The 22864-nt window shown below is 40.4% G+C and overlaps 1 protein-coding gene across 2 annotated transcripts in view; it reads right to left on the bottom strand.

Annotated features, from left to right (window-relative positions):
• Window positions 1–21677, bottom strand: part of mta1 (metastasis associated 1) — a 47233-nt gene extending 25556 nt beyond the window's left edge. For both annotated transcript variants that reach the window (XM_065966431.1, XM_065966430.1), the window contains exons 1-3: window positions 21521–21677; window positions 5317–5384; window positions 3134–3227 (exon numbers count right to left, since the gene is read on the bottom strand). In XM_065966431.1, the coding sequence (XP_065822503.1) occupies window positions 3134–3227; window positions 5317–5384; window positions 21521–21548 (190 nt within the window). In that variant the 5' untranslated portion in view covers window positions 21549–21677. The remainder of the gene's footprint in view (window positions 1–3133; window positions 3228–5316; window positions 5385–21520) is intronic.
• Between the last annotated feature and the right edge of the window lie 1187 nt (window positions 21678–22864).

The raw sequence follows: 22864 nt of genomic DNA on the forward strand, positions 1-22864 counted from the left end.
GACCTTTAGAAAAAGAGACGCACACAGTGACAAACTGATCCTGTGTGGTCCAACAGAACAAACAATCCCCTCCTGGGATGGATACACCCCCCCCCCCTCCCGCAGGCCCCTCACACACACATACACTGACACATAAGCTAATGCATACACATCTGCTCTCACTCAAAAAGGACACTCTCACACACAGGCACATTCAAAGACACACATATATATGCTTCGCACCCCCAGAGCCAACACTCGGCGTGCCACACCCTGTCAAAGTCTAGTGGTTGGTTCTGCTGGCATAGACGAAAGGATGCCAGTCAAACATCCGTAGTGTCCTAGCAACACTAGAAACACTGAGTAATTGACCATCTCTCCTAGCTGGCTTCATTAAAGACTTTGGTCCATTTTGGTTACGTTTACAGGTTTCTTTTTATACAATTTAAAGTTGTAGTGGTTGCTCGTCACACATGCTTGTGCACAAACCAGACACCCATGAAAAAGTGAGCAAGAGCACAACCTGTCATCTCAGTTCTAATGAGTAGGAGTGTGACGCTTTGGTGCTACATTAACAAGGTAGGCTACATTCAGAACTTATGTTATTTACTGTTAGTTTTAGCACCGATATTAACTTTGGCAGAGCATTTGAGCGCTGTTATCACATCCTCTATGCTATTTAATTATTGCTGAAATTAGGGCTGAACAATATGTTGTTTTACCATCATAAATACAATTGTGAAATGTTCATGTGAGGTAGTCACATCCCAGAACTTACAATGTCAGTCAGGCTACCTGAAGCACGTCATTCTGCCACTGCCAGTGTTGTGTGATGCGAATCGAAACCGTCATTGTTTTCATTTCCATGACTAATCTCCAATAGAAATTTGTTTGATATCACCATCAGTAGTCAGAGAACTGACCACCATGCATGTAGAGTCGGTGGGTCCCCTGCATGTGCAAAATGGATTAGTTACAGGCGACACTGCCACCGTCACAGATACATCAGCAGGACGCTCGAGGGAGACGCTTAATCACAGATTTGAAATGAGTGTATTCCCGCACCTCATCTGAGTGCTTGTCAATGCCGTGGCAAAATATACAGATCGTTAACGGAGCAGATGTGCCGCTGATTGTTTACCTTTAGCAGCTACACCTGCAGCGTACACGCTAAAGTGTTATCAGAGTCACAGGTAGCTTTACACGGTGAAATGTAAATTAGTTAGAAGTTACGATCACAGGGCTAAATCATGTCGGCTTATTGGAAGTGAACATTGTTGAAAGTGTTTGCTGATGTATAGGTAACAAGTTTAATTGTACATTTTATGTTGAACCCCCTGTTCTCTTTCCTTCCAGCTTTTGTCCCTCTACTCTGTGGTTAAGTCAGAGTCAGGGCGCACTCACACTAGGCAATCTGAAGCCATGCCCAAGCCCCCAGCACACTTTACCCCTAAAGTCCAATTTGTTAGAGTGGGTGCTCAGCTCAAGCACAGGATTGTTATCTTCTTCCTTTTTTGATTTTAAAATGATTTTTTTTTTTTTTTTTTTTTTTTAAGTGGAAAATGTGGCCAGAAAGGATGACTAATTTAACAGCTAGCATGTGGGTAGTGGGTGGTGGTATTTTCCAACAAAGATTAATCGGAAGATGGGAAACGAGAGAACAGATGCTGCCTACAGACAGGTTTTCCTATAGATGACAGATGCAGTTATTACAAATCAGATACAAATACAATCTATATCCTCCTCTGAGGCAGGTTGGCCTGTAGATGAGTTTACAATCTCGCTACCAATGAAACCAATATCGTTAAAGTAATCAAATAACAATATTAGACAAGTCAATAGTGTCTAAAATTCTGAAAATTTACTAAACTTTTTTGAATCTAAAAGACAAGTCATATCATTTATTCCATAACCCAGAATACAAATGTTGTTTGAGAGGACTTTACAGCCTGTGCAGAAAACAATACGTCCTTTTGATAGCCCCTCAAGTGGCATCAAATAAAATAACCCAAAAACATTCATGAGAATAAAAGTTAAGAAAACTGAGATAGAGGAAAGATGAAGCAGAGCCCAGCAATCAATGCCCTGTGTATAGAATCATAGCATATTCAACCTATACACGACTTATTTCCAATGCATTTAGATTGTATAAAATATTGGAGGAATATGGAGGTGATAGAGAGGAATGTGGAGAAATCAAATATCCTGAAGTCTGAAAATGTCCTTCTCTTTTCCTTCTATGCTTCCTAACTCTTTGAATTCAGGCACTGTAGCGGTGCCCTGAAGGCATCGTTTACAGCCAACCACTGTGGAGGTGGCCGAGACATGCAGGTCTGATGGGGGGGGCTGATCGAAGTGTGCACATTTCCAGGTGGATCATGATTTATAAAAAGGGAACATTGTGTGCAGGTGTGCGTACGAATGGTTTTAAAAATCTGAAATATTTTGGGCGCACGTATCTTTTAGTATGGATTCTACGCACTGATTTAAACTCCTTTCACTCTCTCCCTTTAGCACTTACTACCTTTAACTGACCATCGACTTCTTTCTGTATCCCCCTCTTCTACTTCTTTCCTTTTTTTATTTCCCATCTTCGTTATGTTAGTCATTGTTTGAACGCCTTTTAATGCCTCGTACAACACATTAACAGGTCACACCGTAAATCTTCAGGCACAGCCCCTTCAAAAGTCTACCAGCTGTTCCACTAACAGCTCTGGAAAAAGCACCACATGCACGTACATGCCGCACTCCCACACTTTTAACGGAGAAAAATGCACATATGCAAAGACAGACACAGACACAGGTGTCGTCACATTGATGCGCTCAACAGATCGAATGCTGTCTGCAACCAGGCCAATCAGAGGAGGGGCTGCACTGCAGTCTGGACTGTTTCTCTCGGCTCGGCAACAGAGAACAAACTGAATAGAATTTTTTATCATCACTGGTGCGCACACAAGCCTCACAATCAAGGAAATAACACACAGCGTTGTGTTTTCAAGTTCTGGGAAATCTACTTTGATTGGATGTGAAGGCAAAACAACTTTGCAGTGGAAAATAACTGTCGAGTGTTGCTCAAGGAACCGTAGTAAGTCGTGTATTTTCGTGTTCTTGTTTTTGTTTTTTTGTGTTTGCTTGGTTTCGATCGGTCACTCACTTGCATGTTTGTCTGCCAGGGCGATGAGTGTGCTGGAGATGTCCCTGCGCCGGTAAAAACACACCACTTTGGCCTCCACGTTCCCATTGGCTGTCTGCAAACCAGAGACAATCGGCGTTACCACGGCAACAAGTGGTGCCACACACAGAGCACCTACACACACACACACACACACACAGATGAAAAAAAAACCCATAGATGATAGTTCTTAACTAGGGCTGAAAACACAGTGTGAGACTACGGCAATTCTCCTAAAATCACAAGAAGTGCTGCAGCTTTCACAGAGCTGAGCTTCCTATGCAGCCTTTCTTTCTTTTTAGGAATACTACACTGGTTAGCTGATAATTATGTTGCTTTTAAATTAAGAGCTGCATGACAATGTTTCATCGAATCCTACCTGCCAAAATGAAAAACACCTGAGCACTTAAAAGCAGTGAGGCTCATTTGGAAATTGATTAGAAGTCTTTTTTTTCCTCTCTCTCCCCCAAACATCAAAGAAAATGGAATAATAGAGTTTAAACTGCAATATTGATAAACTGTGGTTCTCTAAAGTGTCACACATCATTGATAATCTCATCATAGGCCGAGCATATTGGATTAGGAACTCTCTCATGAATCCAACTGGTGAGATGTAATGTGAGAGCGAGCTGGATGGAGAGATGCAGAAAAAGTAGAAACACATTCAGCATGAAGTAAATCTTCACTTTCTAGACAATTTAGCACAACAGACTTTTGACACTCAAGAATTCATTCAAATGTAATTTCCATGTCTGACAAACACAGCAGTAACACAATCCCTTTTTTTTTTTTTTTTAATTGCAAACTGAAGCAATATTTCTTGACAGATAAAGGAAATGTTTGTAGGAAAATCTACCCTTCCTTTGGTGATTTCACACATGCACAAAACTCAGGGTGAGCTTTATGTGTGAACACGCAGCTTAATTTACACTCCCACTTTACCCCTGCTTTTACTGCAAGCCCCCTAGTCAATTTTCCGCATGAAGTCAGGGTGAGCTGATTGGAGAACACAGCAGGAAATATTCTTCACTGTGAAGGAGCGGGAGAGGGTGATGACACTTATATCCTGTGATGGTGACCCGTGTGAGACCAGAGCGATCTCCATGCACATGATCAAACTTCTTGATCGTGTTTTTTTGTCATCCTCCGCTCTTTCTTTGGTACTTACTTAAATATATCGATCTATACTGATATACTGTCTCAGAGAGGAAGTGGAGAAGGCAAGGATTGATTACACGGGAATATGTGTACTAAACAAAGAAGTGGTAAGTGTCATTTCTATGACACGGGAGCATCAAGGTGATCTCTAATAAGATGACAGTCGAGCAACAAAGATGAAAAATGTTCTCCAAGTTCATCCATGGCTTGTACTGAGCAATCTGGAAACTGAGCAAGTGAGGTCGGTTTTGAGCAGAAATACCAAATGCTAACACTGGTAGCATTGCTTTGTACTTAAGGAAATTGTGTTCATTATACCCTCTTCTTTTATGACCAAACAAAATATTCATCAGCAGTGTAATCAACATTGAAAGACTTGATGGCGGCAGATTCTTAAATCAGCAAAATTCTTAGGTGTTTCCTGTGTTTTTCTGTAGTTTTGAGCAGCTGTGGATTGTTCCCACATTGTTTATCTCCAACCTTATGGAGGAGAAACCCTCAGATCCCTGAGGCGCAGGAGGACTGACAGTGACAGGCAGAATAGAGGGCTAACTCTGCACTCTCTGTCAATCACATTAAACAGCCTCCATATTATCCAGCACAGGCCCGGGACAGGGGACAGACAGCGGGCACCTGTAACCAGTCAACAGAGACGGGCCTCTTTTTCTGCTTCTTTCATTGCACTGTGTGAGAGACGGCAGGCTGAGATTTACCCGAAATCATCCTGAGCAACATATTAGTCATACCTGTGACGTTACAAAAATGTTTTTAGTCTGACAAAGATGAACTCTTTGAAAGACCCAATTTCTACTTTCAAAAATGAAAACTCATTTTTTTCCAATATTGTCTATTATGATCAGTATTACTGTTATTATTCTAATAAAGTAAACAACTCTCTTTAACAAATATTAAAATCTTTACGCTGCCAGTGTCTCAAATGTAGATCATTGTAGTTTAGTATCTATGCGTCCATTCATGGACACTCATTCAAGCTCAGACACACTCACCTTGTTCAACTCCTCTATCCTCCTGATCAGCAGTGGGTTACTGGACGAGTTCTCAAAATAAACATAATCTGTGAGAGGAAGAGAAAGAGGAAGAGAAAAGGGGAAAAAATGTCAGTCAATGAGAGTTTTTGAGCTCTTCAAATTGTTCAGAGTGACATCCAGTTGCACGGCATTGGTGACAGCTTAATTAGTCAATGAGAAAGTGAAAAAAAGACGTCAGTCGAGTATTTATAACGTTACATTCACATGAGCTCGAGGTGTAGTTGGGAGGTCTGACTGAATGAGACGTCGATGCACCAATGCGCACACACACACACACACACACACACACACACACACACACACACACACACACACACACACACACACACACACACACACACACACACACACACACACACACACACACACACACACACACACACACACACACACACACACACACACACACACACACACACACACACACACACACACACACACACACACACACACACACACACACACACACACACACACACACACACGCTCCTAAACCTCCCATTGAGACTGCAGCCTTGTATTTCCTCATGCTTTCTTTGTCTTCCTTACTCCGTTCATCCCCCTCTATGTGTGTTATTGTTTTGGTTTGCATGCATCATGCATCTGTGTGGGTGTGAAGGAGAAGCTTTACCACGCATGTGTGACCTTACTATGCATTTTTGTGTGTGTGTGTGTGTGTGTGTGTGTGTGTGTGTGTGTGTGTGTGTGTGTGTGTGTGTGTGTGTGTGTGTGTGTGTGTGTGTGTGTGTGTGTGTGTGTGTGTGTGTGTGTGAGTGGCTCCTGGCTCGGCTCCAGACCCATTGGAGGTTTAGCTCTCACCAGGATGTCCCCGCAGGCCCTAGTCTTGGTAGGGTGCCTGGTCTTAGCCCTGCATGTGTCTTGGCTGAGTGCTGTCAGATTATACCCCACACTTGGAAGGCTGCCTGGAGCTGGAGCTATCCTCCCATCACCCTGAACCTTCCACCTCCCATCACCCCCCCCCCCCCCCACCCACTTCCCTGCCCCAGGGCCCCCCTCTCTCCTTGACCAAAAAGGCCAAAGATCACCTGAAATACCATCAGCATACCCGTGATACACACTTATTTCTTGCTCCCTCTGTGTCCAACACTAACTGGTTTAGGCATGCACTCCTCATTCTCACACAACCATGATCTGCTCTCACATCCAAATCTATCTTGTATTGCTACATCTGCCAGACTTCAGGGCTAAATCCAATCCACCTGCAGCCAATGTTAAAACAAGACACTTTTGGAAAAAGCAGCTCAAGAAAATGGACATTTCAAAATGATTACAGAAAAAACACGTCTGTCAAGGAATTTAAATTCTGAATTTTCTTTTTTGTTCTATATTAAATATTCTACAACTTTTGAGTCGGGACATTTCTGTATTACTCCTGTGTGGTCACAATGTTTTTGTAGAATTTAATAATTTGAAGATCATTTTCTTGGTTATTGTCTAATGTTTAGCTGTTAAATGATAGAAAAAGGTTTATTTTCAAACAGACATATATGATATGGCCTGTCCAAGACATATCAGTTTGAGTCTGTGTTTTAAGTACCGGGTAGAAATTATTTAACAGAACATTTAATGTAGAAAAAGAATGCTTAGGATGATTGAGAAATTGCGACTCCACATATTTTTTTTTTTATCCTACAGCATATTTGAGTGTCCAAAACTCTCAGCACTGCTTGCACATACAATATGAAGCAGAAAATCACACCTACAGAAGACAGTGGTCTACTCTGCACTAGAATTAATTGACATTGTATAATGTTTAAAAATGGTTGCATCTGTGCCAAAATAAGGTCATTATTCCTTTCAGCTAAAAGATTCAAATCCACCACAATATCGTCAATCAACAAATATCAGCAGTTAGGATTGAAACCTTTATTGGCATCAGTCTCAAATATCTGAGTTGAAGATCAGCTCAACACTACAGATGTTGGCCCTAAACAAGAATTGGTTTCCTCCTTGAAAACAGCCTGAAGAAAAATCTTTTTTACAGTCTCACAAAAAGACTTTTCATTAATTGTCTTATTATTTAAACCCTCTGGGCGCTGATGGCCTGGTGGGGAGGCCACACCCAAGTTTCAACCTCTGGTGTTGAAAAAAAGAATGCTGATGCTGGCTGAAACACCCATACAAAGAAGATGTTTTCACAGCCCCTTAACATGTTTACACCCTGTTTCAAAAACTTCAATTGATCCGATTAGCTCGTATCTTCATCTGCACGCACTGTAGGGGCGTAGAATTCTTTTAATAATTCATCTGTTTTTATTTTTATGAAGGATAAGAGTTATTCATAATACTGCTGGAGCTGAGGCTTACGACCGCCTCAGCTCCAGCTCTTAGGGCGTGGTCACACTGGTCATCTGTACCGTACCCAAGCACGATTGCCCCTCGCTGTGTAATTCCCACACTGGCCGGCACGGCACGTGGTCACACTACACAGGACTATCTGTGCCTAAGCACGATTACCTCTTGTACATAACGTGTTAATACAACACATGCATGCTTTGTGTTATTATGAAGCGTGCTCAGTTTACAAACAGGCGGACGAGAGAGAGAGAGAGAAAAAAAGAGACGCGCAGTCGAGTCCGCGTCTGCACATCAGAGAAAAACACAGAGCATGACAGCTACTTTACTGACTTTACAGCTTATTTTAAGCCATTTTAATCAGACAGCCATAAATAAATTAACAAATAAAATAGACGTGCGGCCGAGTCCGCGCGCAAGTCCGTGTGGACGCCCGCACATCGGAGAACAACACAGAGAATATGACAGCTACTTTGTGGCTTATATTGTGTCATTTTAGTCAGATACAGCCATGAAACTCCTTAATGAAGGCTATCAGCATTGTATACCCGCGTGCTTGTGCTCGTGCATCAAGTGTACCGTGCCGAAGCACACCTCTCCGAAGTGTGCCAAAGCCAAGGAAGTGTACCGTGCCTGAGCACGATACAGAGCGGTCACACTGGCCAAACGAACTGGACTTTAGCGTTGAAGCATGCTTGGGCACGGTACGGATGGCCAGTGTGACTGTACCCTTAGCCTGGTGCTAGCCAGGTTGACTCAAAGTTAGGTTGAGAGTCGAGACAGCATTTCTAGTATGGCGGCCGACACCAACTGGCTTCCAAAGCCCCTACAGTAAGTCAGGCTTCATCCACTATTATTTACAGTCTATGGTCACACCTCCATGTACAGATGCTCTCCAAGCGGGCGGCTGGGGTTCAAGTCCGACCTGCGGCTCCTTTCCCTCATGTCATTCCGCAATCTCTCTCCTAATTTCCCTAATCTATACACTGTCCTGTCTAAAATAGACAAAAAAGCTCTGAAGTCAAAACCTTGTGCATATGTGTAAGCAAAATTTTACGGATATATAAATGAGCCGGTCAGTTTATACGGTTCCCTCTTCCTTTCTCATGTTAAACTTTTCAAAAGATTAGCAGGACTGCTGTATGAAGAAGACTAAATGGGCACTGTTCTGCTTATTTTGGTCCTCGTCTTAACACGGTCTCAATCAGGTACAGACTTAGACATGACTCAACGGTCTCCCTACATCATCTATATTCTGGTAAACTGATGGGCAGAATTATGAAAAGCACACCTCCATTAAAATGTGATACTTAAATAATTATTTAAGTTAATATGGAAATAGTGGACTAAAGCATTCAAGTTGAAATGTCACTCAGTGAGAGACCTGGAGCCAACACAGAGGGGGGCTTTTTGTCCATGAACACTAGTATCCCTTGTTACCCCCTTCTTTGAAGCTTCACTTCAGAACTTCATTAATACAAGTTATCTCTGAGGATAGCTATTAGTAAGGAAAATTGATTTAAATCATGCAAATATTTTGTAAACATCATTAAGATGTAGCAAATCAACACTTCCTCTAGTGGGTTAACCGAAGCAGCAGCAGTTCAGAAAGCATGTACAGTGTAATCTCTATAACAGCTTCTCCTCATTACTCAACATCGAAGTGAGACGGGGAGAGATCGACACATCATGCCTGTCTACTCTTCCCCCTGTAACAGCTTGTTACTAGACTCCGCTGCCACTGTGACATCCTTGTCCTGCTGCTGAATATCAAACAGGCCAACTTGAAATTGAGCGGCGCTGAGACAGAAAATGAAGACACGATGTCTGACTTGCTCGTTTTCTAAAATACAGAGGAGGGTGAAGGCTGGGAGTCAGAGGTTTTAAAAGTTATAGGAAAAAACAGCTTGTGACTCGCTCTGATCACCAGACCAGACTGTGATGAGTTTGATTTGAAAAGTGAGGGAGATGTTACGCTGATATTGAAAAACCACAGCTTGTAAAGTTGATTTGCGCTAAAGGAAATTGTTGAATAATAGATACATTTAGCAAACAAAAATTAAGAAGACTGCTTTGATAATCAATCATTTATTTTCAGGCAAAATCCCAAGCCAATGAAGCTTCCAGCTTTTCAAATGAGAGCATTTGCTGCTTTTTTCTCTCCTGAAATCTTCATAAACTGAGTGTTTGACATTTGGATGCTTAATCTTGCACAAACACATTTTGGAATCATCTCTTCTGATTTGAATAGGTCTGTTTTTCATTTTTCAAATTGAAAAGTCAAGAGAATTTGGTCGATAAAAACACAAAAGGCGTGAAATTAAGTCCATCTGGCAGTCAATAAGATGCAGTTCTGTTCTTATGTAAATCAGTGCTACATCCATTGATTATCATAATTTATTCGACAGATAATCCATTGATTATTTGAGTGTAACTGTTTTGTTTATAAAATATCTGAAAGAGATGTCTTTCAGCAGTTCTTTTGTCCATGAAGTTACATTTTTCAAATAATAAAGAAATGAAACAAGGGGAACAAGAAATGTCACATTTTCGTAGCTACAGCCTGTACTCTAGGCCTTTTTAAAAGATGAACAACCAAAATGACAAACCAAATAACTTAACTTGATGATTATGTATTCTCTTTCAGAAACTAATTGAGCGATTGACTTCCTGACTTTCTATATGAACATGGACATGGTCTTAGTGACATCACCCTGAGACGTTTTTGAAGCCAACCACGACAGTCACCTGAACGCTGTCTCAAACTAACTTTTGTTCAACCTAGTAACAGGCAAAGAGCTGGAGCTGAGACGGGCCTTATGCCTCCTGACAAACGATGCCCCCCCCCCCCTCCATTCATGTATCAGTCATATCAGCATCACCCCTTAGCAAAACTCTTATCCTTAATCAAATCAAAGCAGATGACTCTTAACAGACCAGGCTGTAAATATGTTTATTTCTGCTGTAAAAACAGGCATTTTTCAATGGATGTGTATGTGACTTCTGGGGCTTTTGCAGCCAGTCTCAAGTGGACACTTGAGAAACTGCAGTTGTTTGCACAGCATTTTCTTCACTTTTCAAAACCCAAGGTTGCTGCTCATTTGTTACTAAAGTGAATGTAGAAATTATAACCTGAAAACACTTTCGGAAAATTTAAGGAGATTTAATATAAGACTGACCAAAAAGAAAAACCTCAAAAAAAGGTAAATATAAGAGTCATTTCCAAAAAACTCCTGATCAAAACGTTGGTCTCATGACAAACCCAGAGAGAAATGTTGACGTTAAAATCGCGGCCTTCGGCAGCTCAGAAGGGACCCATTAATAGAGAGCCAAAATGCGTCATGACCACTTCAAACTGAAGCTCAGACAAAAACGTTGAACATTCAGTTTGGTGTGGAGCTGAGTATGAAGGCTGCTGAACAGTTGAGACACTTTTTGGGGGGTTGGAGACAGCACATTTCTTCTAGTACACTTGGAGTCATGTTGAAGGTGGGATATTTGGCACACATCGACGTCTTCCTTTTTTCCTGGCTCAGGGAACTTAAGTTACCAAAAATGGCATCACTTAAAGTGTCCGCCCTATGCAAGAAAAGGCAAATACGACAGCAAGAAAACAGGTTAAGTGACAGTCTGGAGTGAGTTGTTTGAATGTTGGAGTTTCCACCATGTGAGAAGCTGAAGCCTGGTAGAGAGCTAGCTGGAGAGAAACTCAAAATGAGAGCAATAGAGAGAGAGAGAGAGAGAGGGGGCCTGTAGGCACTAAGCAGCGTCACTCAGTCTCTCCATTTCCCATCAGCCCTCCCGCCAACCTCGATCCGCGTATAACCTCCCCCCACTCTCCATCCCCCACTCCCAACGTCCGCCAATGGAAAGGCTCCGGCGCCAGTGATGTCACAGTGCAGTCGAATTTTGTGCGAGCCAATCGAGGCATGTTACCGAGCCCCAAAAGAGAGACAGTCTGCTGTGCTGATTCAAACCAGGCCAGAGAGAGAGAGAGAGAGAGAGAGAGAGAGAGAGAGAGAGAGAGAGAGAGAGAGAGAGAGAGAGAGAGAGACGGACAGTCAGAGAGATGCAATGATGAGGGAGGGAAACCATGAGAGAACTGATGGAGAGACAGATACATGGACAGAATGAGAGACTGCCAGACAAACTAAGGTGTATAGAGCTTAGCAGAAAGGTTATTTGGAAGATAAGTTAGTAAGACTGAAATAGGGGCAAAAGTCTAAACTGGAAGACAAAGATAAGGTCAAGTAATTGATGCAGAGATGAAGTATGAAAAAAAAAAAACAATGCTGTATGAACCTTACATAAAGATCATCATCAAAACTTTACTCGAAGCTGGTTTGTGAGACTGGTGCGTGACTTTTGATTTTCATGGTTCTTGACATTTCCATTTTTTTTAAATATTATTGTTGTATTTTTTTTTTAAAACTGACCCTGCATAGAATCCAGTTTTTCCTGCAGCGCTCTACAGTTGCGCTCAACATGCGCCCCTCCGTCTTAACTACCGTTGTAGAAAAAACTACTCTCTATGCGAAATCCAGCAGCAGCTCTGGATGGTGTTGGATGCTTCATTTGTATCAGATCCCAACATTCGTGCTGCACCTGACCCGTGGAAAAGCAGCTTTTCTCAGTTTTATCTCACCATGTCTGTGTCATACAGGCATGAGCAGGTGGTTAGGGGTGAGAACAATCATAAGTGTATCGTCAGTAACATAATATAGCCTGCTGTAGTACTAGCGAGTAGCTGGAAACTTGCAAGAAAACTATACAGAGCTCTGTTTGGTTACTGGATGTAACTTCAGTTCTATGAGTATATCTGTAGCCTTCTAACGGGCTTTGCTATCGGTTTGGTGACAGCTTTTTATATCACAGTTGTACTGTACAAAAAGGAAGTTCTGGTTCATTTTACAGCTTGTATTATTGTTGTTAATTTTTTTAATTTATTTTGTGTATAGAAATACAAAGTGTGTGCTTAGCTGTTTGTTTTTTTTAATTATTATTTATTTTGTGTTTAGTTTTAACACAAGACATTTACTATTAGGAGTTAGAGATGATCATGGTGATGCTGCTGCAAGGTCAGAAAGGAAAGGCCACAGCTGATTTTAGCTCTGAACTTTCACAACACCCACTTTCATCCTCCTGACATTACACGTCATGACAGACAGCGAGCTATAATTGGGCGAAGAACAACGTATAACCTGTCAAGTCTCCAGGCTAAATCACATTGGAAATGTATGAGTCTATAATGATGACCTAATCTGGTATTATTTTTAGACCAGATTTTCTTTATTGGAAAGAACAGCTGAAAAGAAAAGAAAGGAAATATTTGAAGGAGATGTTGGGATGACGTGCAGCAAAGGGCCGATGGCTGGTGTAGAGGATTTGGCCCTTTTCACATGAAGAGCGTGCCCTACAAACTGAGATAAACCCTATCATCATCTAATCTAATCATCGCATTTACTTTCATTGTATGTCTGAACTATGGCTGTGCGCGATTAGCCAATAAAACTATTACATTCGGCAGCCTTGCCAATGGGTTAAACTAATTGACATTTTCATCACTGCAGGCCCGCTCTGCCGGTCAGACGCAAAGTCAAAACGGCAACGCAACCACACAAGCTGGGGTTGTAGCTCCACTAAATGACGACTGCCATAATACTCTACTACAAGGATGTAAAGCACCGCAGTGAACAGATAGCATCTCGTAAAAGCAGCGCAGTTTGGAAGTATTTTGATAATGATGAAAATATGAAGTTGTATGTAGGCTGTCTAAGGTTAAACTGCTCAACCCAAGCAATGCATGGAGAAAGCTTGCAGTGTTAGTACTGCCAACGTCAGCCACACTTGCCAATCCAATTAGACATACAGTGACCCTACGTTTGGTGGGTTGAGTAAATTGTGTTCAATTTGACATGTTTCTTTAGACTTATGTTAGTAGCGTGAATTTAAATCTGTGTCAACCCAAATTTTGAAATTAGCTGCAAGGAACATCCCTAGTCTGAACCCAGCATTAGGGTCACATGTTAAAAATTGGGTTCAACTTAAGAGATCATTTTTAAAACATTTAATGCCAATGATTAAATATTATTTGAGATAAACCAAAAAGTTTCTCTATTCGGATTTCTTAAAAAATATTGAACAGAAACTATGTGGGAACGGATCATCATTGTTTGTTTTAAATGTTCAATTTTGCAATCTGTGAAGACAGGTTGTGAGTAGGCATTGTTTGGCTTTAAAAAGGAAGCCAAAGAGGTTGAGTAGTGTTTTGAGTTTCTAATATCTTAAATATATTTCAAAGGCAGCCCTGTTACAACATCAGCCACACTATCTGCCAGCATTTGGTGATCACCTTGCCCTGGCACTGTCTCCATTTAAGCAGTATTTCCCGCACTTGCTGCCACGCTATACACATCCTGCCAGCAGCTAAGCCTTATGGGAGTGCACCCAGTTCTAGCTGGCATACACACAAACTGGGAGCATCACCAACAAAGCAGGACCAACTCACACAGCACTGAACATCTCTATGGTCTGATTTTTTTTTTTTTTATTACACAAAAGGTGTCAATGACAAAGTTGTGTTACTAAAAAAAAAAAAAAACTTTGTTGGGAAGACTCCTTTTTCTCTTTAAGAATTTGTTGTTGCATTAACCTCAACAATTTAATTCCCACGCATCATTTAAAGTCATCTAAATACACTCAGCTGCCATTGAAATATTTATTTTAACTACAAAATTCAAATGAGCTAAACATGATGCAAAAAAAGCGCAACTTAAAAAGCAACAAATACCATCCTTTAGTTTTCTATATCCGCATTTCAAAGAAATTAGTCCTCATGGGCTGGAATGGAAAACACAGCTGTGTTGTCTAAACAGCCTACTGACTACTACATAGAGAGATGACTGTAATGAAAAGGGCTGGGCTAGAACTATGAAGGGAGATGGAGAAGCAGGAAACATGAACATCTGCCCACGCTTGTCCATGCGCACATACCCCCCACACCCCATCCACTGCTTACTCACACACTCACACTGAAAGGTGTGTCTGTCATCGTGAGCAACAACCGTGGAAGAGATTATAGTTCATGCTGTCAAAGTATGGATGGAGGTTTCTATGGTAATGGCAGGTAATTTCATCAATCTCACACCTCATTTTCACACTTTGAAATCACTCACTTCCACTCTGAACAGCAAGATCAACCTGGGCACAGCTGCCACACACCTGAGAAGCTACCTATCCATCCATGTATACGTCCATCCATCCTTTCATTATGGGCTGAAGAAGGTGAAAATTAACTTTCAGACAATAAATAACTGTATTCGCATGTGCTCTGCATCCGTCAAAATAAACCTGCTTTTTCAAAAATGTCAGATTTAATTTAAATGATGTTTAAGACAGTCAGTTTCAAACTAAAAAATATGCAGCAGCCTAATTTAGAAATCTAAAAATATTTCAGGGCTTTCTAAAATCTTTGTTCAAACTCTGATCAACTGGAGCACAAGATCAAGTACTTCCCCGATAAAACAAAATCCACTAACAGACACTGTGGCGCAGTGGTTAGCACTGCTGCAACACAGCGAGAAGGTTCCTGGTTTGAATCCCCCATCAGACAGGAGCCTTTCTGTGTGGAGTATGCATGTTCTACTCGTGCACGCGTGGGTTCTCTCCGGGTACTCTGGCTTCCAGTCCAAAGATGTGCTCGTTTGGCTCATTGGTGATGTTTGAATGTGAGTCTGTCTCAATATGTGAGCCCTGTGATTGACTGGCGACTTACTGGGTGTACCCCGCCTCTCGCCCAAAACCCCCCCGCAACCCCAAACTGGAAAAGCGGAAAAGTAATGGATGGATGGACGGATATCATTTTCTGTGAAAGTGGGTTTACAGCATTGCACTGCACATAAATAATCCATCTACAAACACAACACATTTTTAAGCAACAAAATTAGTGGAAATAGTTAATTGTAAAATTGAAATGTAAAATGTATTTACTATTTTTCTGTCAATTGTTAATGAACTCTCTGGACACACCTGCAGTTTGGGGCCCACGAAGGAATTACTGGTTTGAGCTAAAAGGAATTTTGATCTCATTAACATTTTCAGCATCTTAACTACGGGTACCATCATACATCTGTTTAGCACTTGGTATCACAGCCACCACTGCAGCTTGTTCTTATTCAAATGTGATTTATCAGCAAACATGTGTTGACTTTACACAACACTTCCATCTCAAACAACTATAATAAGACAAGCTACTGGTGACAATGTCCCTGATGAAGACCTGAGAATGTGTAGGCTGTTTGATTGATGTCATATATCATCTTACATTCTACACTAATCCTACAGTGTGCTTTGGATTGTTTTTTGAAGGACACTTGCAATTTAAGTTTTTGAATGACTTCACTTTTACCCATGCAATGGCCCGTCACAAACTGAGGCTGCTATTTAGGGGAGCCTCAGTTTGTGACGGTTTAAACTGCCAGATCCTGAATACCCAAAAGCTAAGGTACAACAAAGTAGGCATCTTGCAGCAAATTCTGTTTAATGTGATGGATTTATGTGCAGTTCACCAGGCCTCTGGGAAATGTGATGGGGACACTTTGTGTAAATGGATGTAGGAGCTGTCATGCATCTGTTTAACTGACCATCCTGAATTTGGCAGGATGTATTCAGCTATAGCTGCAGAACTTCACTCTGCAAGCACACCCTCCAGACCTGCGAGCGAGACCACTTCCAGCGTGGGAAATTAACGCCAGCCAAACAAAGTATGTGCACTGTCAAAGTTTGTAAATTAGTAAACACTACAACACCTTCGAGCAGGCTCTGAATCAGAACTGGCAGCGTGGAGAAAATCCTCACCAGGAACCAGCCAAAAGAAACGTGGGCATCGACTACAAAGTTTGTCACCTTTTAAGTTTGCAAACACTGCAACACATTTAGTACACTCTGTACAAGAGTTGTCACACTCTGTACAAAAGTTGTCACACTCCAACAGGCAGAGTGTTAAGTTTTATTTAAAGGAGAGCATCACCAGCTTACAAGTTTGGCTTTTTACGAGTAAGATGCCCATAGGAACACGGAAACAGCTCATGTCAAGTGTATACCTTTCAAATACTTGTTTAAATACAAAACTCTGCCTCTTTGTGTCTCTGCCTCTCTCCACTGTAGTTTTGCACAGAAACACCTCGAGGAAACAGGACGTGTTGAGCGAAGAAATGTCTAGTTTTTTTAAATAATCTTTTTTCGTTTAACTTAACACACTTGGAAAAAACCACATATCAAGATGCACCACAGAATGCCACAGGAAGTCATTCCTGCCTTTTGCCATCAAACTATACAACTCCCTGCTCTGAGGGTCAAACACTCAGTCTGGCTCTGGACTTATTTCACCCTTAAATACTAAAAACTTGCCCATTATGGATGACTAATTTTCAACTGCGCAATACAAAATCTAAAACTGTCAACAATAAGTTCAATTAAACAAGTGTGCAATACTAATACTTAACACAATACATTGTTTTCTTTGGGTCGTCTGTACAATACTCTGCATGTACGATATCTCCACTGTTCAATACTACTCCTTTTGTACATAATACTTGGTTCTTTATGTGCAATTTCTGTATATCATTGTATTTATCTCAAAACTCTGAGTCTTATATAAAGCTTATTCTACCAATACTCAGCTTTTTTCCACTTATCTCTTTTTTCTTATTCTTACTTTATATGCAGCTGTAACAGCAGATTTTTCCCAAAGACATTACTTAAATATTTCTTTGACATCCCAACTATTGATGACAACTATTGCTTGAAATACTACCAAAAGTATGACCAAATTTCTATTTAGGTTTCCAAAATGTTCAACTCCGAGGTCTCCAATTATTTTAAAAATCGATAAGTACCTCAGCTTTAAAAGACTGCAGACCAAAAGCTGCCACGAGCAAACAAAAAAAAAAGCCCTGTCTAAACTGCACAAATACATTGGCAACATATCTGTGCAGTGTTAAGTAATTTGCCTTACATTTTTTTGGTAATTAAAAACAAGAAATTATGCAGTACTGGTCATCTTGCACCCTAAAAACATATTGATATTGTTGTATATTTACTAGAATCATAATAAAGTTCAAAATAATTTCTGGTAGTCCGACAGCTCTACAATCTATCACCATCATTTTTTTAAATGTTAACTGACAGCTTGTGCATACAGCCCCTTGTTTACAGAGATGTCTTTTAATGGCCAGAATGAACGGGAGAAATGATACAGCAAATTAAACTGGCTTCAATATTCATTTGAGTACCTTGCTTTTGTCTTTTGACATACTTTAAAAACTGTGACGTCTTTTCTTGAACAGAGCAGTAGGTCTGCAGGACGTCCTGATAACCCTTGTTCCGATGTTAAGACGTTCAAACAGCTCAAGGTCTGTGCACAAAAACTCTTCCTCCCTTTCCACTGTTCAGATGATAAAAGACGTATGACACAGCCTATACTTAGTCACCAACACTTTTCCTGTGTGTGTGGGGAAAGCACTAGGAAGGAGCATTGCTGGAACAGGAAGAGTGGCGTGTGGCCTGCATGGTAAAAACAAAGACATCAGAGTCGGAGGAGGCAGCTTTTGTCCACGGTTCATTCACAAGGGAAGTCATTGCTTTCCCAAGACGATCCAGCATTGTCTTGCAAAGAAGCGGCCATCTTTTGAAGGGTCCTGCTATGTTCTGATGATGAGTTGAATAGTTAAGAGAAGCTTTAGCCAAATATGATGCATCACTTTTGCTTTAATTGTGCTTTTTTTTTTATTTTTTTATCTTAAACATTTTGACTGGAAAAGCAATCCTGTGTGTATCCTTAGTCAGAAGTTTCATATTCATGATTGGAAACTTCAGATTAGTTTAGATTATTACACAATTAGGCTTAGATTAGTAATGTTGAAATTTAGCCTATGAAGATTGAACAATGACTTGTACTGTTGGTTTGAGGAAAAATAACAGTTTCAAGGTATGAATAAGTTCAACAAGAAATATTAAAGAGAACAAAATCTGTTGAAAAAGAGGCTTGAGAACTTTAACACGGGGTCACATTACATGTAAGTATAAGTAATATTAGCCACTAATTTTAACACTCAAAGATATAAGAAATACTAGCTAGTGATGCTTTAAAGATAGAGGAGTGACAGCCTCTATCTTTAAGTTGTGCTGCTGTGGACTTGCTGATGTCTTCTAGATGCCAATCATGACATCTAACCTCCTCATAGAACTCACAGTTGGTAGTGGGATAGCCAACTTAAGTAATGAACAACATCACTCTGTGGTTTCATGGTAGTGGCCGCAGCGTGCAGGAAAGACAGGGTGCTGGATTTTGAAATGTTTTTCAAAAAGCAAAACTAAGCTCTGTTTTGGAATAAGCATTCAATATGAATGTCAAAATGTTCCATCAGGATGCTCAACATTTTGTAGAACAATCTGCTGAGTACATTAAATGCTGTATCAATGGGAAGGGTGATACGCAACTCATTTTCACATCACAGTGCACGTTATCTATTTACCAAGTTAAAAGCAGTGGGCTTAATATTGTTACTTGCTGGACACCTTTATTAAGCATTTGGGGAAATTAATTAGAAGCCATTGGCAATCATGGTTTAAACTCAGGCAACGCACTTGATAAAGGTTATAAAAACGTTGTGATTTTTTCTGATACATGGGTGTTGCTAAGCAAGAGTAGTATTCAGGATTTTGTCTTTTCAATGTGACTGTATGACGTCCTACGCACCTCCTTTATGCGATAGCTGGATGTGTGAACACTTTCTTAAAAACATTAAACTCAGGCAAAAAATCAGAGCCCACACAGAAAACATTTTTGGGCAATTGCGTGATTAAAAGCATCAAAAGCTTTGGACAGATCTTAAGTCAAGCAAAGTGTAGCTTTCTATCAGAGAAGTAGCAGCACTTATTGTGCTATGTCCAGGATCAGTTGGGAGTTCACTGGTCCTAATAGGACACACAACAGCTTAGAGATCTTTTTTTTTTTCCAGGTTTAATGAGAATGGTTTATTAATTAAGACTTATGTCATATGGGGCATGGCCAAGCTGATAGCTTGTGCCCCATGTACAGCGACAGCCTGGGTTCAAGTCCTACCTTGAGCTACATTCTTCCCAACTCTCTCTCTTGATTTCTAACTCTATCCACTGTCCTATACAAATAAAGGCACAAAGCCCAAAAATCTCTTATAAACAAAGATTTGTCATTTAAGTTTTGCTCTAAATTGTAACAGTATTGGGGCAAAGATGCACATTCAAAGCTACTCAGGGAGACAGGCGGACAAATTGTGTATTTTACTTTTTTTTTTGCAGGAATATTTGTTACAGACAGAAAATACAAATTTAACTGGCTTGCATCTCAGAAAGTCAAGAGACTTGATACATTTCTCAACAGTTGGGTGATGAAGTGTTAACTTTCTGCCCTGCTCTGGACATAATCCTGTTCACACTCAGGTAGGCCTCGTTTCATTTGACTCAATAAGAGGGCCATGACGTTCACAACAGGCTATTTTTAATTCCAGGGAGAGTCAAAGCATTTCGCTTTCACTGGATGAATATCAGTGATGGCTTGTTGATTTATTTACAAAATGTTATCAGGCACTGGCACTTTCACCCCTTCTAAGTTCTGCTCACACAAACTCTCCATACATTTATAAACCATACTCAATTTGGCTACGCCAAACATAACTGGGAGATCTTTAGACAAATATCAGACATTTTAATGAAAATATCTGCATGACAAAAGTACAAACTGACCAGGGAACTGTCCTCTGAGTAGTCACGTCTCCCAAATACAATTCACCTGTTATTGCTCATCTTTAGGTTGTAGCTCTGACACTTTGACACCTAAAAAAATATGTTTTTTTACCTGAACGGTGAAAAATGTATTTATTTTTCTATGTAAATGGGTTTGTTTATTTTATGTTGCGCATCCCATTACTGACTTTCCTTATAATATCAAGTCCTTTCATATGAAGAGATGTTGGGAAACAGGTTTTCTTTTTTAAATAAAAATAGCAGCTTGAAGAACTTGCATGCATCTATATTGACACTGAATATACAGGACTAGAATCAGAGCAAGAAAGGCAAAACAATGAGTATGAGAATGGGGGGGGGACAGGAATCTTAATTAGGTATCACTGAAGATGCCTGTACAAATTAAAAAATAATATTAGCATGGATAAAACTGCAAACATTTTCAGCCATGTGATAGGATTTTATTCTTTTTTTTTCTGATCTCAGCTCCAGCAACTAAGAGGAAAGTTCTTAAATACAAGTTCCTTTCTCTGTAAAAGCATCCCCCTTTTGCTGCATCCCTGCAAGTCTTAGGGGTTTCACACAGGTGAAGGAATAACTCATAACATTTCAATAGAGCAGCAGTGCAATAGTTGAATTGCACGCACAACTTCTAGTGTAAGTTCGCCATGCTACCTTAAATCTATGGCAACAACATTTGTGTTACTTAAGGTGCATCGGGCGAATTGAAGTTAGTTGTTCTGGGGGGGGGGGGGGGGGTCATGGTAAGTTACAACAAACACAAAAGAAACGAGGGAATCAAGCAGCGAATTCAAGCAAGCGAACCCACTACTCTTCATCACCATCCTCCTCTTCACACAGTCACCATCATCATCATCTGTGAAGCACAAGGCTCTTTAGGCGCTTTGGGGAAATAATAGAAGGGAAGGAAAAGACGGACCACGCTCTGTAAATACAGAAAAAAAAGACCCATGGCGAAACCACAGCGATTCCTGCCGTATAACAAAAAAAAAAAAAACATTGCGGGACGGTTTCGTAAATGTTCGCCCCCGCGAAGTCTTACCTCCAACCCGGTACATGTTCGCTGCCATGACTGCCCCGGTCCCTGGCTTCCTCTCCAGGTAAGAGGGGTGGCTCTCTCTTCTCTCTCTCGCGCTGCCGGAGCTGTGTTAGCACTGCCGCCGCTGTGTGTTGGAAAATGGTGGATTGATCAATACGAAACAGACGAGCTGAGAGACCTTAAAGAGACAGTACACTCTTTTTTTTTTCTTTTTTTTTTACAAAGACTCCCTAAGTTTGGCGGCATTATTTAGAGACAATAAGTGGTAAAGATGACGGATTGTTTTGTTTTTTGTCTCGAGTTTAATTTTGTTAACGGTAAGTGCGAGTAATTTAAAAATACAGCCGCAAACCAATAACATGTCTGAGCTTTGGCCTCATCGGTGACGTCACTCTTACGTCTAAAACTCAACCGTTGTCCCATCAACCTGCCTTAATTAAAGTTTCCTTTTGTATTTAATTAGCATGTTTCTCGTGAAGTCGCTGGTATGAATCATAATAAAAGGGAAAATACCTGTTTTTAGGGGAAATTTGGGCTTGCGTTGCTAAATTAACTTGTGTGTGTAGCATGGAGAGACAAGTGTAAGGATGCAAATTGTTATTTATCCCGGTCAGAAGAAGGCAACTATCGCGATATTTAAGGTTAAATCCCATTTGTTGCACCTTTGCAAAACATTTTTTTTTTTTTTTTTTTTTTTTTTTTAACAAAAACATTTGGTTTGAGTCAAATTTGGGATTGTTTGGATAACTGTGTCTCACGCAGTGAGACTGGACAATACCTTTACCTTTAAAAAACAATACACTATAAACATGTATAGATAGATATAGGCCTACTGGTAATTTAGGAGTTAAAATCAGTGTTTTGTGTGTATTATTGTCTCATCCCTTTAAACAATGCTTTGATCACAAGTCCCTCAGCTCAGTGGTGTCAAGTGAGGACCACAAACCACTAAAGGAGGTCCCCTTTGGTTTATAAATGAAGAATAATAGGCTTAGTTACAATTAATTACTGCATTTAAGAACAATTACTAAAGCCAGGTACATCCTTCACGTACCTAAATTACCCTACAGATAATGTAGGGTACCTGGGCTGATTGTCAGGACGGCACTCTTTTGTTTCACATGTTGGTATTAAAGGTATGTAAGCTGCTTTATGTCAACATTTTATGCATTATGTTCTCTAAGACTATAAAGAGTGATTGAGTAATGATCTTGTCTCCAGTAAACGCAGTAGGAATTGATACTGTCATGACAATGAAGTTTAGTTATTTTTAAGTTTTCTTCAGATGTAATGTATGCTGTTCAGTCTGGCTAGATTTTCAATCAGACCATTATGAATTCATTATTT

The sequence above is a fragment of the Labrus bergylta genome, chromosome 18 (assembly GCF_963930695.1).
Source record: "Labrus bergylta chromosome 18, fLabBer1.1, whole genome shotgun sequence".
NCBI classification, from domain to species: domain Eukaryota; kingdom Metazoa; phylum Chordata; class Actinopteri; order Labriformes; family Labridae; genus Labrus; species Labrus bergylta.